The following is a 15,627-nucleotide window of genomic DNA, read 5'->3' on the forward strand; positions in this document are numbered from 1 at the left end:
ACATTTTGACCTTGACCTTTTGTGTGGCCTTGATCTTACTTCTCTGGATACTCTGTTAACTAATCCGCTGAAGATGCCCTCATCATTGAAACATCTTGAAGGGGACATTATGAGCAGGTGTAGAAAATGTTTTATTTTAACCTCCATATAACCTTGACCTTACAATAGAACACCCACGGTGAGGCGTACATATCCTGTGGACAAATTAGTCAGGAAGTTTGAATCACTCTGACACAGATAGTCAGAAATATTATGTATTCTAACACAGATAATCAGGTAAAATTTGTTAATCCAGATGTCTAGCATGTTTCATACCGATTGTTAGGCCGTTCTTTACACACAGATTTTGACTGTGGATTTTGCCTGATCAAGATATAGGCTCAAACCCAGTCATGTAGTTTTAATTACTCCAGTTGATATTATCAGGTATTTTTAAATACTCCAGTTTATATTATCAGATATTTTTAAATACTCTAGTTTATATTATCAGGTATTTTTAAATACTCCAGTTTATATTATCAGGTATTTTTAAATACTCTAGTTTATATTATCAGGTATTTTTAAATACTCCAGTTTATATTATCAGGTATTTTTAAATACTCTAGTTGATATTATCAGGTATTTTTAAATACTCTAGTTGATATTATCAGGTATTTTTAAATACTCTAGTTGATATTATCAGGTATTTTTAGATACTCTAGTTGATATTATCAGATATTTTTAAATACTCTAGTTGATATTATCAGGTATTTTTAAATACTCTAGTTGATATTATCAGGTATTTTTAAATACTCTAATTGATATTATCAGGTATTTTTAAATACTCTAGTTTATATTATCAGGTATTTTTAAATACTGTGGAACTAATTCTTAGATAATGTTAATTACCCCAGTACAGATAGTTACATGTAGTTAATTTTAAGTTCTTTAGTGCACATAATCAGATGGTTCTATTGAGTCACAGAAACTTGTTTTACAGGGGACAAATTCGAATTGAACTCATACCTCTAAATTTTCCCTTTTCATATGTAAACCAAAGTAGACAATAAAATTTTAATTCTTCTTTTTCAGGAAACTTTGGAGAGGTTGAGGGAACGAAAACAGGAGCTGAAACAAGAAACCCTGGACCTGAAAACAGAATTAGAGGATTCAAAAAAAGCCCACAGGTAATTCTACATATTTACAGCAGTGTTTGACCCGAGATTCAAAAAAGCCCACAGGTAATTCTATATATTTACTGGAGTGTTTGACCTGAGATTCAAAAAAGCCCACAGGTAATTCTATATATTTACTGCAGTGTTTGACCTGAGATTCAAAAAAGCCCACAGGTAATTCTACATATTTACTGCAGTGTTTGACCTGAGATTCAAAAAAGCCCACAGGTAATTCTACATATTTACTGCAGTGTTTGACCTGAGATTCAAAAAAGCCCACAGGTAATTCTATATATTTACTGCAGTGTTTGACCTGAGATTCAGAAAAGCCTGCAGGTAATTCTACATATTTACTGCAGTGTTTGACCTGAAAACAAAGCTAGTGCAGTCTGAAAAGGTTCTCAGGTATGACATCATAGTCACTACTGGGCTCCCATTGAATATTGGAACATTTCTGGAGTGAAAATAAATAAGTGTACCCAGTTGTGGACCTTTATGGCTCTGCCCAATTTTGACAATTTTATGCAAGAATTCTTATGAACTGCAATACATTAACTTTCAGATGTTTTTATGGTAAAATAATTGTTTTGTCTTGCAGTATTCTGAACAACAAGTGGAAAGAGAAGTCACAGCTGATTGGTCAGTTAGAGAAACAGGTGACGGAAATGAGGGAAAACTGGGAAAGCAAGGAAAGAAAACTGACAGAGGAAAGGGACAAGGCCATACAGGCTGCCAAGTATGTAGTCTTAATGTAGTAATACAGGCTGTCAAGTATGTAGTCTTAATGTAGTAATACAGGCCTTCATGTAATCTTAACGTAGGAAGGGGGGGGGGGGATGATGAAGTATATCATGTTAATATAGCATATACTAAACAACCTGGTAATTGATGTTAAAACCTTTGCTAATTTCTAGCATTGCCATAGGAAAGTTGAAGACGGTCGACGATGCCTTCAGACACCAGTTGGAGAGTAAAGAAATGAAGCACAGAGAGGACATGGCTCAACTGGAAGATGAGAAACAGATGGAGCTAGAACAAGCCAATCAGAGGGTAGGAATTTAATATGAGCATCCAATCAGAGGGTAGGGATTTAATATGAACATCCAATCAGAGGATAGGAATTTGATATGAGCATCCAGTCGCAGGTATTAGCATCCAATGAGAGGAGAGGAATTTGATATGAGCATCCAATCAGAGGACAGGAATTTGATATGAGCATCCAATTAGAGGATAGCAATTTTGATATGAGTATTAAATCAGATGATAGGAATTTGATATGCACATTCAAACAGAGGATAGGTTTTAATTGGATCATTAAAATTAGGCATTTAATTTGAACAACCAGTTGATAAGAGCAACTTGAATGAAACAGTTTAGTTCAATGGTAGTAGCACCTGAGTGAGCTGAATAGTGATATAGGGGTTCTGAGATAGCTCAGTGGTTAGAGCACCTGAGTGAGTTGACTAGTGATGTAGAGGTTCTGAGATAGCTCAGTGGTTACCTCAGTGAGCTGACTAGTGATGTAGTGGTTCTGAGATAGCTCAGTGGTTACCTCAGTGAGTTGACTAGTGATGTAGTGGTTCTGAGATAGCTCAGTGGTTAGGGCACCTGATTGAGCTGACTAGTGATATAGGGGTTCTGAGATAACTCAGTGGTTAGAGCACCTGAGTGAGTTGACTAGTGATGTAGAGGTTCTGAGATAGCTCAGTGGTTACCTGAGTGAGCTGACTAGTGATGTAGAGGTTCTGAGATAGCTCAGTGGTTAGAGCACCTGAGTGAGCTGACTAGTGATGTAGGGGTTCTGAGATAGCTCAGTGGTTAGAGCACCTGAGTGAGCTGACTAGTGATGTAGAGGTTCTGAGATAGCTCAGTGGTTTCTTCAGTGAGTTGACTAGTGATATAGGGGTTCTGAGATAGCTCAGTGGTTAGAGCACCTGAGTGAGCTGACTAGTGATGTAGAGGTTCTGAGATAGCTCAGTGGTTTCCTCAGTGAGTTGACTAGTGATATAGAGGTTCTGAGATAGCTCAGTGGTTAGAGCACCTGAGTGAGCTGACTAGTGATATAGAGGTTCTGAGATAGCTCAGTGGTTATCTGAGTGAGTTGACTAGTGATGTAGAGGTTCTGAGATAGCTCAGTGGTTATCTGAGTGAGTTGACTAGTGATATAGAGGTTCTGAGATAGCTCAGTGGTTACCTCAGTGAGCTGACTAGTGATGTAGTGGTTCTGAGATAGCTCAGTGGTTCTCTGAGTGAGTTGACTAGTGATATAGAGGTTCTGAGATAGCTCAGTGGTTAGAGCACCTGAGTGAGCTGACTAGTGATATAGTGGTTCTGAGATAGCTCAGTGGTAATAATAATAATAATAGCCTTTATTTATCCAGGATTACACAAATTAGCATATAGCTAGTTTCCATTGTGGCCCTGCATTAAAACATATACACAAACATAAAATTAACATCTAAAATTAGTATCTACACATGAATACGATATAAAAGGAAAAGGGGAAATAATATAGCATAAGACCCACCTAATTAGTGATAAAATGATTACCTAAATATGAATACATGACATAAAAGGAAAGAAGAGAAAAAAAGTGGTTATCTGAGTGAGCTGACTAATTCCTCTATCTACTACATAGAGAAATCCACATAGAGGTTGAAGAATGTATCATGTTTTTGAGTTTCTTGTGGTAAGAAATGGAGGAAGAAGTATAGTAGTTTTTTGGATAGAAAACTAAAAAATTCTGTAAAATTTTAAAATTTCTTGAACAATACAGAGGGCCTATCTTACCTTAAAATGGATGGATTAGGGGTTATTATTATTCTGAGTTTACACACCTTTTTAGGTGTTGCAGGTGTTATTATTATTCTGAGTTTACACACCTTTTTCGGGTGTTGCAGGGGTTGTTATTATTCTGAGTTTACACACCTTTTTCGGGTGTTACAGGGGTTGTTATTATTCTGAGTTTACACACCTTTTTCGGGTGTTACAGGGGTTGTTATTATTCTGAGTTTACACACCTTTTTGGGTGTTGCAGGGGTTGTTATTATTCCGAGTTTACACACCTTTTTCGGGTGTTGCAGGGGTTATTATTATTCAGAGTTTACACACCTTTTCGGGTGTTGCAGGTGTTGTTATTATTCTGAGTCCTTTTCGAGTGTTGCAGGGATTGTAACCCCCTTCTGGTTTAACATTGTCATTTTATTGCCATATTGGGGTCTTCAATCCCCTTCCCTATTATTTAAGCAGAAAAGGTACAAACTTGGGTCACAACCCACCCCCTCCTTTTAAACTTTTCTGAATCCACCACTGCCCGGTGCCTCTATAGGCATACATGTTGGTTGTAACAAATGAGACTTCAGTAGGTATGATATGTTTAACTTGTGAAGATGGCACGTTGTATGGGATTACATAGGTAATGTGTTTCCATGGGATTACATAGGTAATGTGTTTCCATGGGATTACATAGGTAATGTGTTTCCATGGGATTACATAGGTAATGTGTTTCCATTGTATGGGATTACATAGGTAATGTGTTTCCATTGTATGGGATTACATAGGTAATATGTTTCCGTGGGATTACATAGGTAATGTGTTTCCATTCAGATATGCATTGGTGCTTCAGTCACACGTGCATGTTTCATTCCTTCTGACATTTGAATACGTAATTTTAGCCTTGTCAGCGTATTTCCTGATTGACATAGTCAGTTGAGTCAGTGCTGTGTGACTTTAGTAGTCCACTTCACAGCTGATTAAATGATCAGTGACCTTGTCATGTTATAGTAAGTGCAGTTTGTCACCACGAAGGGTTCTTATAACCAACAGCTGATTAAAATAGCCCCAGTGATAATGCGTCACTAAGAGGTGAACTTCCAAATGCACAGACATGTTTATAATCAGGCCAGGTGCCTCATCTGACCTTGACCTTTAAATGCAAATCATCAGCAGCCAATCATTACACTATATTTGAACTTTACAGACCATTAGTTTTTACCTGTGAATGAGCTGTAGTATGTCAAGCGGGATAGGAAATAGCACTGGCATGAAAAGTTCACAATTTGTTAGATAAGTGAATATTCAAAACTAATGTGTTATCATTATAGAATTAACACATTATAGAATTAATACATTATAGAATTAATACATAATAGAATTATTTGTGAAATTGTTTGTCCTGGCTGTGTTAGGACTTAAATGTATATCTTGTGAATTCTTCCTTAAAATCATCACTTTTTCATTCAGCCCAAATCTTGATCTTCATATTTCTATTGAAATTCAATTCAATAATATGACAATTTTGAAAAATTCCAAAAATGTATTGATAGATATTTGTGAATTTGATATAGTTTGTGTATTTATATCTGATTTACATTGTGAAAATGCCCCATCATTTTTTTTTTCTCTCTGGATATTTTTTGAGTATCCACACATTTTAAAGTAAAACCACAAGATTTCATCATCTAATGGTCTAGTGTCAGTTAAGTGCCCACGTTTCTTCACACAACATTTAGATTCACTGTTTCCTGATGTAGTCAATCGACCAGTTCCTTCTCCTGCAGTCAAAAATGACAGGTGTTACAATCTGTTAAAAACAAAAGATGATGAAATCATTGCAGGCATGCCATTTTATCATGACATTGAAAAATCATTATTAATATAAGTATGATGATTAGCACATTGACACTATGATAGCCTTCATGTAATGTAGACAATCAGATTTTTCTCACCATTAATCAATTATTCATACATTTTCAAATTCCAAGAAAAATATGGGTACTTTTTTCACGCCTTGCTGTTTTCACGATTTTGTATTATTCTGGATTTCCCCAAGACCATTTATTGTTCAATTTTAGTAATTATCAATTTGAATTTTACCCAGTTTTGAATATGCCCTTCTGAGATATGGGTGAAAATGATTAGGGGACTAATATTTCCCTTTATTCAGTAGTATTTTTAAAATAGTGGAGAATGCTCAGGAAAACCCCATCCTCTCTGAGAATGATTTAAGCATCTGTGATGTACAAGGACACAATGTGTAATGTACAAGGTCACAATGTGTAATGTACAAGGTCACAATGTGTAATGTACAAGGTCACAATCTGTAATGTACAAGGTCACAACGTGTAATGTACAAGGTCACAACGTGTAATGTACAAGGTCACAACGTGTAATGTACAAGGTCACAACGTGTAATGTACAAGGTCACAACCTGTAATGTACAAGGTCACAATGTGTAATGTACAAGGTCACAACCTGTAATGTACAAGGACACAACCTGTAATGTACAAGGTCACAATGTGTAATGTACAAGGTCACAATCTGTAATGTATAAGGGCACAGTGTGTAATCTACAAAGTCACAATGTGTAATGTACAAGGGCACAATGTGTAATGTACAAGGTCACCAGTCTGCAATGTACAAACTCACAATGTGTAATGTACAAGGTCACAACCTGTAATGTACACGGTCACAACCTGTAATGTACAAGGACACAACCTGTAATGTACAAGGTCACAATATGTAATGTACAAGGTCACAATCTGTAATGTACAAGGACACAACCTGTAATGTACAAGGTCACATTGTGTAATGTACAAGGTCACAATATGTAATGTACAGGGTCACAATATGTAGTTCATGATCATGAGTCTCATAGTGTTTAAAAGAAATTTTCTAAATGAATTTCAATTGAAACTGCAATTTTTCAATCAGGAAGGTTAATTTTTAAAGTTATCAACATTAAATCATTATAGTAACATTTTCTTCAATTTTGTCTGGTGTATTATCATGTGAGGTAAAAATAGATTCTATTTCCATGACCACAAAATCATTCCACATTTCCTATAGTTTTTATTCATGACAATTTCAATAATTCATTATGTGCGTTATAGCTCTTTAAAAAAAATTCAAGGGCAATGGTCTCGTTTTTTAATTGAAAATCATTCAGATATCAAACAAACCCCGATCTAGACCATCCCTTCCCTTGTGCTGCTGATGTAAGATTTGAATGATTTGCATGTCTTGCCACTTCAACATTTTATAATCAATTCAGCTTCTTAAATGCAAAATGCTTTGTAAGCACTCCTAGATTAACCTGAAACTTAAAAAAAAACATGCAAAATCTCCTATTGATGATTTTTTATGTGTTTTCAAAAAAAATTACTTTTTTTTGCTTATAGATTCAGTGGGTAGATATATAAATCACGCTTGATAATTTTCTTAACGCATGCATTTAATATTTTATAAATGCCATTTTTAAAAAAAAATCTTCAAATAATATCCTCAGTATAATGCTTTTAAAACTTTCATATTGCATTCGTGTATTGACATGTTAGAGTAATATTTCATACATTTATTTTTTGTTTTAGCAACAAACTTCTTTTATGATAACATGAAAGTTTCTTTATAAAGAAAGTATTTAAAACTGTTTCTTCTGTTTCCATTTTTTTTTAAATAAAAGATATCATAATATATTTCAAGTCCAGTGTGTTTCCTGGTAAATCGTTTAGAATGCTTAGATTTAAGTAGCCAGTTTGATGCTTTTTGTCCAAATGATCTTTTTATAACAGTGCATCTCTTCACAATTTTATGCAAATGTCCATAAAATTGAATATGTAATATTGAAGATTTTTGTCATTATTTGCAATGAACTTTTCGTTTTTTGTTGAATACAAGGCTATCATAGATGCAGAATAGAGGATTGTTAGAAAAATGAAGTGGTGGTAATGATGAACACTACTTCATAAAAAAGATGTGTGATAAGAGTGATCTGCCCTTGGGTAGTTCTCAAGGTTTGCTGTTAGGTGTTTCGGTAATGATGTTTTGAATTATGCACTAGTAAACAAAGTTTTCTTTCCAATTAAGTCACTTAATTATGTGGTTTATTGAAGCATTGCATACTTTTCAGACTTTAAAGTGGGATATTTTACTGATTTTGTATTGGTAATAGAAAAGGCAGGTGGCCTTAGGATGAAAATAAATAAAAGGAGTGTCTTATTTTGGTTGTCTAACAAGTGTATATAACAGGTACACAGAGTGTCCTTGATAAAGTAGTTTTTATCAATGATACTAGTAACTCTCGATAATATGTTATAATGCATGTAATGATACTAGTAACTCTCAATAATGTGTTATAATGCATGTATATATATGCTGAGTTTCCACATTTTTCAAATCAAAAAAGGCCAGAAATGGAGCATCATTTTTTAAAGAGGGGGAGGGAGGGGGACATTTTGTGGCAGTTTTTCTTAAAAATCAACAAAATTACAACAGCACATGCCTTGTTGACTCCGTAAATGGACCCTGTTGATTCTGTAAATGAACCCTAGATGTTCTTCCATAAATGAACCCTGTTGATTCTGTAAATGAACCCTAGATGTTCTTCCGTAAATGAACCCTAGATGTTCTTCCGTAAATGAACCCTGTTGATTCTGTAAGTGGACCCTGTTGATTCTGTAAATGAACCCTGTTGATTCTGTAAATGAACCCTGTTGAAGGAGTGCTTTATAGCTTATGAACCAGTGGAATGGTTACAGGGTTGTATTTGTGATCCGTTGCAAAAGCTGCAATCCTTTAGTAAAAATAAAATTAAAATAGGTGTATATTTTTTTAATCCAATAAAATGAAAATTGTAAGATTTATTCTCCCCTCGTAACTCATTGCAAGAGGGGATATAGCAGGTACATGTAGTGGGAATGTTTAGTGTGTTGTGTGAGTGCGGGTGTGTGCATGTGTAAAACTGAGCTTGTAAACACTCCTCAGACTATATTTTTACGCTTGATTAATTTGATACTTCATGTGTAGCATTGTTTTCAAGAGAGGAAGAACCTTATTGAATTGAGGGTCCAAAGGTCAAGGTCAATACATAACTTCATAGAAAAAGCTTGTAGAACTGATTGTAATTGGATAAGCCCCACTCTGCAGAACTCATTTCCAGTTCAGTTTCAGAAACTGTGAATGTTGATAAGATAGCACCTTCACATATCTAATGAAGTTGATTTGGAAATAATTAAAGCCATCAAGGCTGGGAACTCATTTGTTTCCCAAGAATTCAAAGACCTTGTGGTGCAGTCAAAGTTTGTGAACAAAGTTTTATCAGGCACATCAGTGTCATCTGAAACGATGATTTCAATGTGAGATCACACAAACTTAGAAGTCCTCTACTCTCGGCCATTGTCTTTCATGTAGATTTTAACAAAAATTGTAGATTAACAAAAAAATAACATACCTGAGAAATCTAGTATGGATGGAAAGTGGAGGATATGTACAATAATATTCTGAAATTGAAAAGTTCTTGATTTAGGCCAAGTAAAATTAATTAGTAGATTATCATTCAAACTTCACAAAAAAATGGGGCGGGTGGGAGGATTTTATTTTTTATTTTTCGCCATGGTATTCTTGACCTCGAAAATGCCTTCTCTCATTGAGAAAAGGCTTTATAAATCAAAATTACATGTGTATTTGGGTTTCTAAAAGGCAAAGTGAAACAAAGTATGTTTACGATACCGGACCGGACATAAAAATATCCGGAAATCGTAATTTTGAAAAATAAAAAAAATCGGGGCAGGGCGATTTTTGAGGGGCGGGCGGGAATGATAATCTACTAATTAATTTTACTTGGCCTTACCTTACTTTATCATTTTTGTCCTGTCTGTCATTCCATAATTCTGTCCCTCTGTTTGAAATCTTTAACCTTGCTAATAACTTTTGAACAGTAAGTGCTAGAGCTTTGATATTTCATTTGAGTATTCCTTGTGACAAGACCTTTTTTTTACTCTGTGACCTTAACCTTGGAGTTTGACCTATTTTTTGAAATCTTTAACCTTGCTAATAACTTTTGAACAGTAAGTGCTAGAGCTTTGATATTTCACACGGGTTGTGACAAGACCTTTCCATGGGTATCAAAATTTTTTACCCTTTGACTTTGACCTTAGAGTTTGTCTTTAAAAACATTTGACATTGGTCATAACTTCTTAATGGTAAATATTAAAGCTTTTATATTGCACATGAGCTTTTCTTGTGATGAGATCTTTCTACTGGTATCAAGATATTTGTCCTTGTGACTTTTGCCATCTCTGGAATAGGCCATTATTGAGGGCATCTGTGTTTCGTAAACACATCATGTTTAATGCAGTTTTAGTAGAAGGTCAGCAGTCGACACTTCAACCTACAAAGCTACTCAGCTGATAAATAAAATAAATGTTTATTCGTTATATACAAACATACATACATAAATACCAAGGATAACCCTTGAAAGCTTATTTCCAATGGGGTCCTTTTGATGCACAGATGTTTACGCTAGGGGGTCATTTCTGTGGGAGGAAACCAGAGTACCTGTAGAAAACCCACGTATCTGAGCGGGCAACCATCATACCCTCTCACATACAACCACTGCCAATCACGGGGATCGAACTCGGGTCACAGTGTTGAGAAGCAAGAGCGCTACCTCTGCACTACCCGGACATCCATTAGATTAGATTTAAAAGAATTGACGTTGACCCACTTTCAAGGTCACCTGGTCTGGTGGAAGCACTTTGGCATCCTCACCGTAAAATTCATCATCTTATACCGAGCAGCAAAGAGCCATAAATGAATCCACTTTCACATTTCATGCTATATATTTCATTGAAAAATATCCTTTGTGTGAACAGTCATTCTGAACTTATTTTTACTCAAATTTGTATGAAATCTAAAACTTTTATTACAAAACATCTTCACATAAATTCTGTTATGATTTTGAAAACTTTCCCCAGCGTTTGCAGAAATATGACAAATGAAATTTAACATCAACTGTGAGCAGTCCATTTCCTTCTATAATCCTTTGTAAGAGTGTAACGACAACATAGAGTGCCATGATATTACAGTCATTCTATAATCCTTTGTAAGAGTGAAACGACAACATAGAGTGCCATGATGTTACAGTCATTCTATAATCCTTTGTAAGAGTGAAACGACAACATAGAGTGCCGTGATATTACAGTCATTCTATAATCCTTTGTAAGAGTGAAACGACAACATCGAGTGCCATGATGTTACAGTCATTCTATAATCCTTTGTAAGAGTGAAACGACAACATAGAGTGCCATGATGTTACAGTCATTCTATAATCCTTTGTAAGAGTGAAACGACAACATAGAGTGCCATGATGTTACAGTCATTCTATAATCCTTTGTAAGAGTGAAACGACAACATAGAGTACCATGATGTTACAGTCATTCTATAATCCTTTGTAAGAGTGAAACGACAACATAGAGTGTACATGGTGTTACAGTCATATTATGTGTATGGCTGTTTATAGGGGAAAATAAAATGAGACCATAAACTGCAGATATTATTGCTGATAATGGTGTAAAAGTTACTATAAATTGAATCTTGATAAGTTATGGTTTAGAAAAGTGATTGTTTTCAATGAATGATATAGTAAAATAAATGGAAGTTAGCTCATTTGTGGCACTGCGCTGTCTACAAGTACTGCTATCCTGATATTGTTTCAAAAGGAAGTCATGCAATCTTAATGATGATACATTATTCGTCCTTACGTGCTCATCTAAAGTTCAATCATTTAAAGTTCTATCATTTAAAGTTCTGATTCTGATGTGGTGACAATACAGGGAGAACTTGAGACATCTCATTCGTGACATTTTTATACTTTTATATCTCAGTAGCAACAACTACGCTCGCTAGGTGGCACGTCATGTTCTATTTTTATTTCTACAGGAAAAGTGGGACGAGGTTCCACCCCATTTTTTACGGGCTAGTATGGATAAACCTAGAGCCTAAGAATGATGCGAAGTTGATCGTTCGGATCTAAAATAGCTATATTTAGCGTATCTCACGTAATTAGGCACATTCCAGAAAATCTCTTTGAGATTGAACGATTAAGCAGAGCGAGTATATGTAAACATTTACTTAACGGTGAAATACGCAACAAAGAGTGACATATTAATACATTTTATGCATGGATAAATTATACTGAGGTCAAACATGGACGATAATTGCCCGTGTTCATATAGTATTTGATTGATTTAGATATCCAGGGAAAGATAACTCCCATTATTAACGTACTCGCAACGTACCGGTGGTATACATTAACACAATGTTTATACATTTTTGAATGATGAGTGAATCTTTATTTTCATCAGAATCTTTTCCATCACACTCACAGACCAGGTCCCCATACCCCTACCAGTGTCAATCTGTGACTGATAGCAGTGCGGTATTTAATTTGATATAGTCTAGAGGAAATTCGAAATATGGTAGCGACATTTCTTCCTCACTGAATTAGCTGGATTTTTAGCGTTTAAAAAAAAGTGGGGTATGGACTGGGGGGTTAAAAATGCTATTTGCCAAATTTTCAACAATATCAATTACAAGGCAAGGCAAAAGGGGTCATAAGCTACAGATGATGCAATTTTCTTAATTAGTGACTTACTTACAGATAAATCAGAGACCTATATACTATAGTTAGTATATAGGTCCCTGGATAAATAAAGTAACTTACAAATATTTTATTTATTTATTTATCTATCATTTCATTTCATTTTTTTTTTAATATCATGGTTTGTACTTGAAGAGTCATCACAATAAAGTGACATTAATTATTAGTGTTACAAAAAAATGTGATCATGCAGTTTTTAAAGTTTTTTTTTAATATCATGGTTTGTACTTGAAGAGTCATCACAATAAAGTGACATTAATTATTAGTGTTACAAAAAAATGTGATCATGCAGTTTTTAAATTTCTGAATTTTGAAAAAATAAAAATAAATAAATAATAGATTCTGATACCACTCAGCCCCCCGACTGGCCAGAGAATTCTGCTTCTGTCAATTCTGATGCAACTAGCTCAGCCCCCAGACTGGCCAGAGAGTCCACTGTTTCGGTAAATTCTGATAATGATGCAACTCAGCCCCCCCCCCCCCCCCCCCCCCCCCCCCCCCCCCGACAGCTCTACCAGAAGTTCTCGGAAAAGACTTGCTGATGTTTAATAAATCAGTTTTCCTATTAATTTTACTTTTGCTCCTGTTCATCTGTTCATCAGTTCATTAGGCTATGGCCCAATCTGATTAAATTTAAGATCGTTGATCCGCTCCGTATTCCTCTTCCTTTCCTGTATCTGTGAAGTCCAGAGGTGAGATATATTCTTTCCAAAACAACTAAGAATGTTCATGGAACAATTTAGTATTAATTGTTTTCCTTTTCTGTTGTATGCCTTATTTCAAGAAATAACTTTCAGGTCACTTTTTAATGTGAAATGGAACATTTTCAATTTTTGACAACCTGACGGTAGGGGTGTTTAAGACACTATACCTCATTTTCTGTAAGGAAGTGGAGTAAAAGGAATTCAGAATTGGATTCAGCATACTCAAAATTGGTAATTACACCTGCTTTTTATTGTTTTGGGTAATGGTGTTTCAAGAAATAAAGTTGGGTCACTTTTTGATGCGAAATGAAACATTTTCCGTTTTTGGCAACCTGACGGTAGGGGTGTTTAAGACACTATACCTCATTTTCTATAAGAAATTGGAGTAAAAGGAATCCAGATTTGAAATCAGCATACTCAAAATTGGTAATTGCACCTGATTTTTATTGTTTTGGGTAATTTTTAAAAAATGGGTGGTGGTTGCTAATCTCAGGCATGTTTCATTTTCATTGCTTTCTTCTTCTTTTTTTGTATTTTTGCTTGCTGAAATTGAAATAAAATTCATATAATGTTTCAATTAAACATAAATAGAATATAACAATTATTATTATAAGTACAAGACATTAAAAAAGTTTATTTTCAGTCTTTTTGTGTATATAAATTGAGTTTACTTTAGAAAATATAACCGAACACTTCATCACCAAAATGTATATTGATACAGTTAACAAGTGAATGAGTCAGAGTGGGTCGCGGTTAACCGACTGTCAGGTCTGTATTCGATTGTCATCCCTACAGTACATTATAGCCAATCTACTCGAGTAGCAACAAATCAAAAGAAATAAAGGAGCGGATCGAGGAGCTGATTTTAATCAGATTGACATTATAGCCTGATAAAAGTATAGATTTACCCTGCACTTAATGTTGGAAATCAACACTGCAGTTTTATTCTTATAGTGACCCAAGTCCTTTCTAACTGTATTCAGAAATTGAGGAAAAGTTAAGAACAATTAATGTTCACATAATCTGACCAGTCATGATTACACAGCCAAAATAAAGCACTGATTCTGAGTGCCTCGATTCCACGACTAGAGAAGAGTTGTAGGTACAAAGTACAAAACCCGATGGAATTCTTTTGTTAACATGATTTTCCAGGTAAACTGGTTTTGTGTTTTTTTGTGTAATAGAATCTCCATGTAGTTTGCAGTGTCATACAACAAGTGCATCGCAGTCATAATAAACGTCCTTGTCCATTATAGAAAGGTAATTTGTTGTTTTGCAGATTGCAGCTGTAGAAGATGAGATGCGTGAACTTTTGCAGGAAACTCAGAGCAATAAGAAAACAATGGAGGACAAGGTGAAACGACTGACTCGAGCCATGACGGAACTCCAATCTGATCTCATCTGAACGGCAGGTCAACCATCACAAACCAACACAGCGTGACCATCCAGCTGAACTGGTCAGCTGCAGTTACAGACGGAACATGTACAAATCGAATTGACCGGTCAGAGATGCCCAAGCTCCCACAAGATGCTTGTATCTGTTGATATGCATATATTTGCAAGATATCAAGAGAAAAAATCTTGAATCTTTGGGAATATTTCACAATATTTAGAAATGTAGGAAATATTTTGAGTGGATTTGTGGATGTGGGGTATTCTTGTGATGGACTGTAAGGATGGAGAAGTTCATGACTATACAGGGAGATGTAATCCTGAAGAGAGTCTTTGGGATGATACAGAAGTTTTGTGAATGGGATACGTTTTTATTACTGTGTGAATGTTTTTATATGTATTTTTTTTTATCTATTTATCCAAATAGTTACCACTTGACTTCAGAATATATTTTCCATGCTGGACATCTGGGGTTGTTTGTGCTAGGACTTTTAAAATCATTCCATGGATCGCATAGTAATGAAATGCCCACTTTATCTAAGAATCTTCATTCTAAAAATAAGTACTTGATAACATATTAGGTCATGTATTTATCAAACCGTAATTAAAGAGCAGCTCGCAGCATGATACAGCTAGTTATAGAATGTCATACGAGAGAAACTTGAATAAAAAAAAGAACTAAACGAATGACTGGTGTTAGCCTTGGACTTTGCTCCGGAGTTATACAATCTGGTTTCACTCCCAGATAAGCGGCTAGTTCCTTATATTTCTGTAGTGTCATCTGGTCAGCAGACCATTGACTCATCACCAGGGCCGATTGTGGCTCAGTCAGTTGTCCTTGTGATTGTAGATTAGAATGCCAAGCTTATGGAACTGATGTCACGGTAGTGTAGAGGATTAACATCAAAATCAGCTTTATGTACTGAATAACCCTAATTTA

The 15,627-nt window shown here is 35.2% G+C and overlaps 1 protein-coding gene across 1 annotated transcript in view; it reads left to right on the plus strand.

Moving 5' to 3' along the window:
• LOC125664350 (leucine-rich repeat and coiled-coil domain-containing protein 1-like) overlaps positions 1 to 15,374 on the plus strand; it is a 123,441-nt gene extending 108,067 nt beyond the window's left edge. The window contains exons 23-26 of the mRNA XM_056152159.1: positions 1,072 to 1,166; positions 1,753 to 1,890; positions 2,069 to 2,204; positions 14,575 to 15,374. Coding sequence (XP_056008134.1) covers positions 1,072 to 1,166; positions 1,753 to 1,890; positions 2,069 to 2,204; positions 14,575 to 14,700 — 495 coding nt within the window. The 3' untranslated portion in view covers positions 14,701 to 15,374. The remainder of the gene's footprint in view (positions 1 to 1,071; positions 1,167 to 1,752; positions 1,891 to 2,068; positions 2,205 to 14,574) is intronic.
• Positions 15,375 to 15,627: the final 253 nt, after the last annotated feature.

The sequence above is a fragment of the Ostrea edulis genome, chromosome 1 (genome assembly GCF_947568905.1).
Source record: "Ostrea edulis chromosome 1, xbOstEdul1.1, whole genome shotgun sequence".
In the NCBI taxonomy this organism is placed as follows: domain Eukaryota; kingdom Metazoa; phylum Mollusca; class Bivalvia; order Ostreida; family Ostreidae; genus Ostrea; species Ostrea edulis.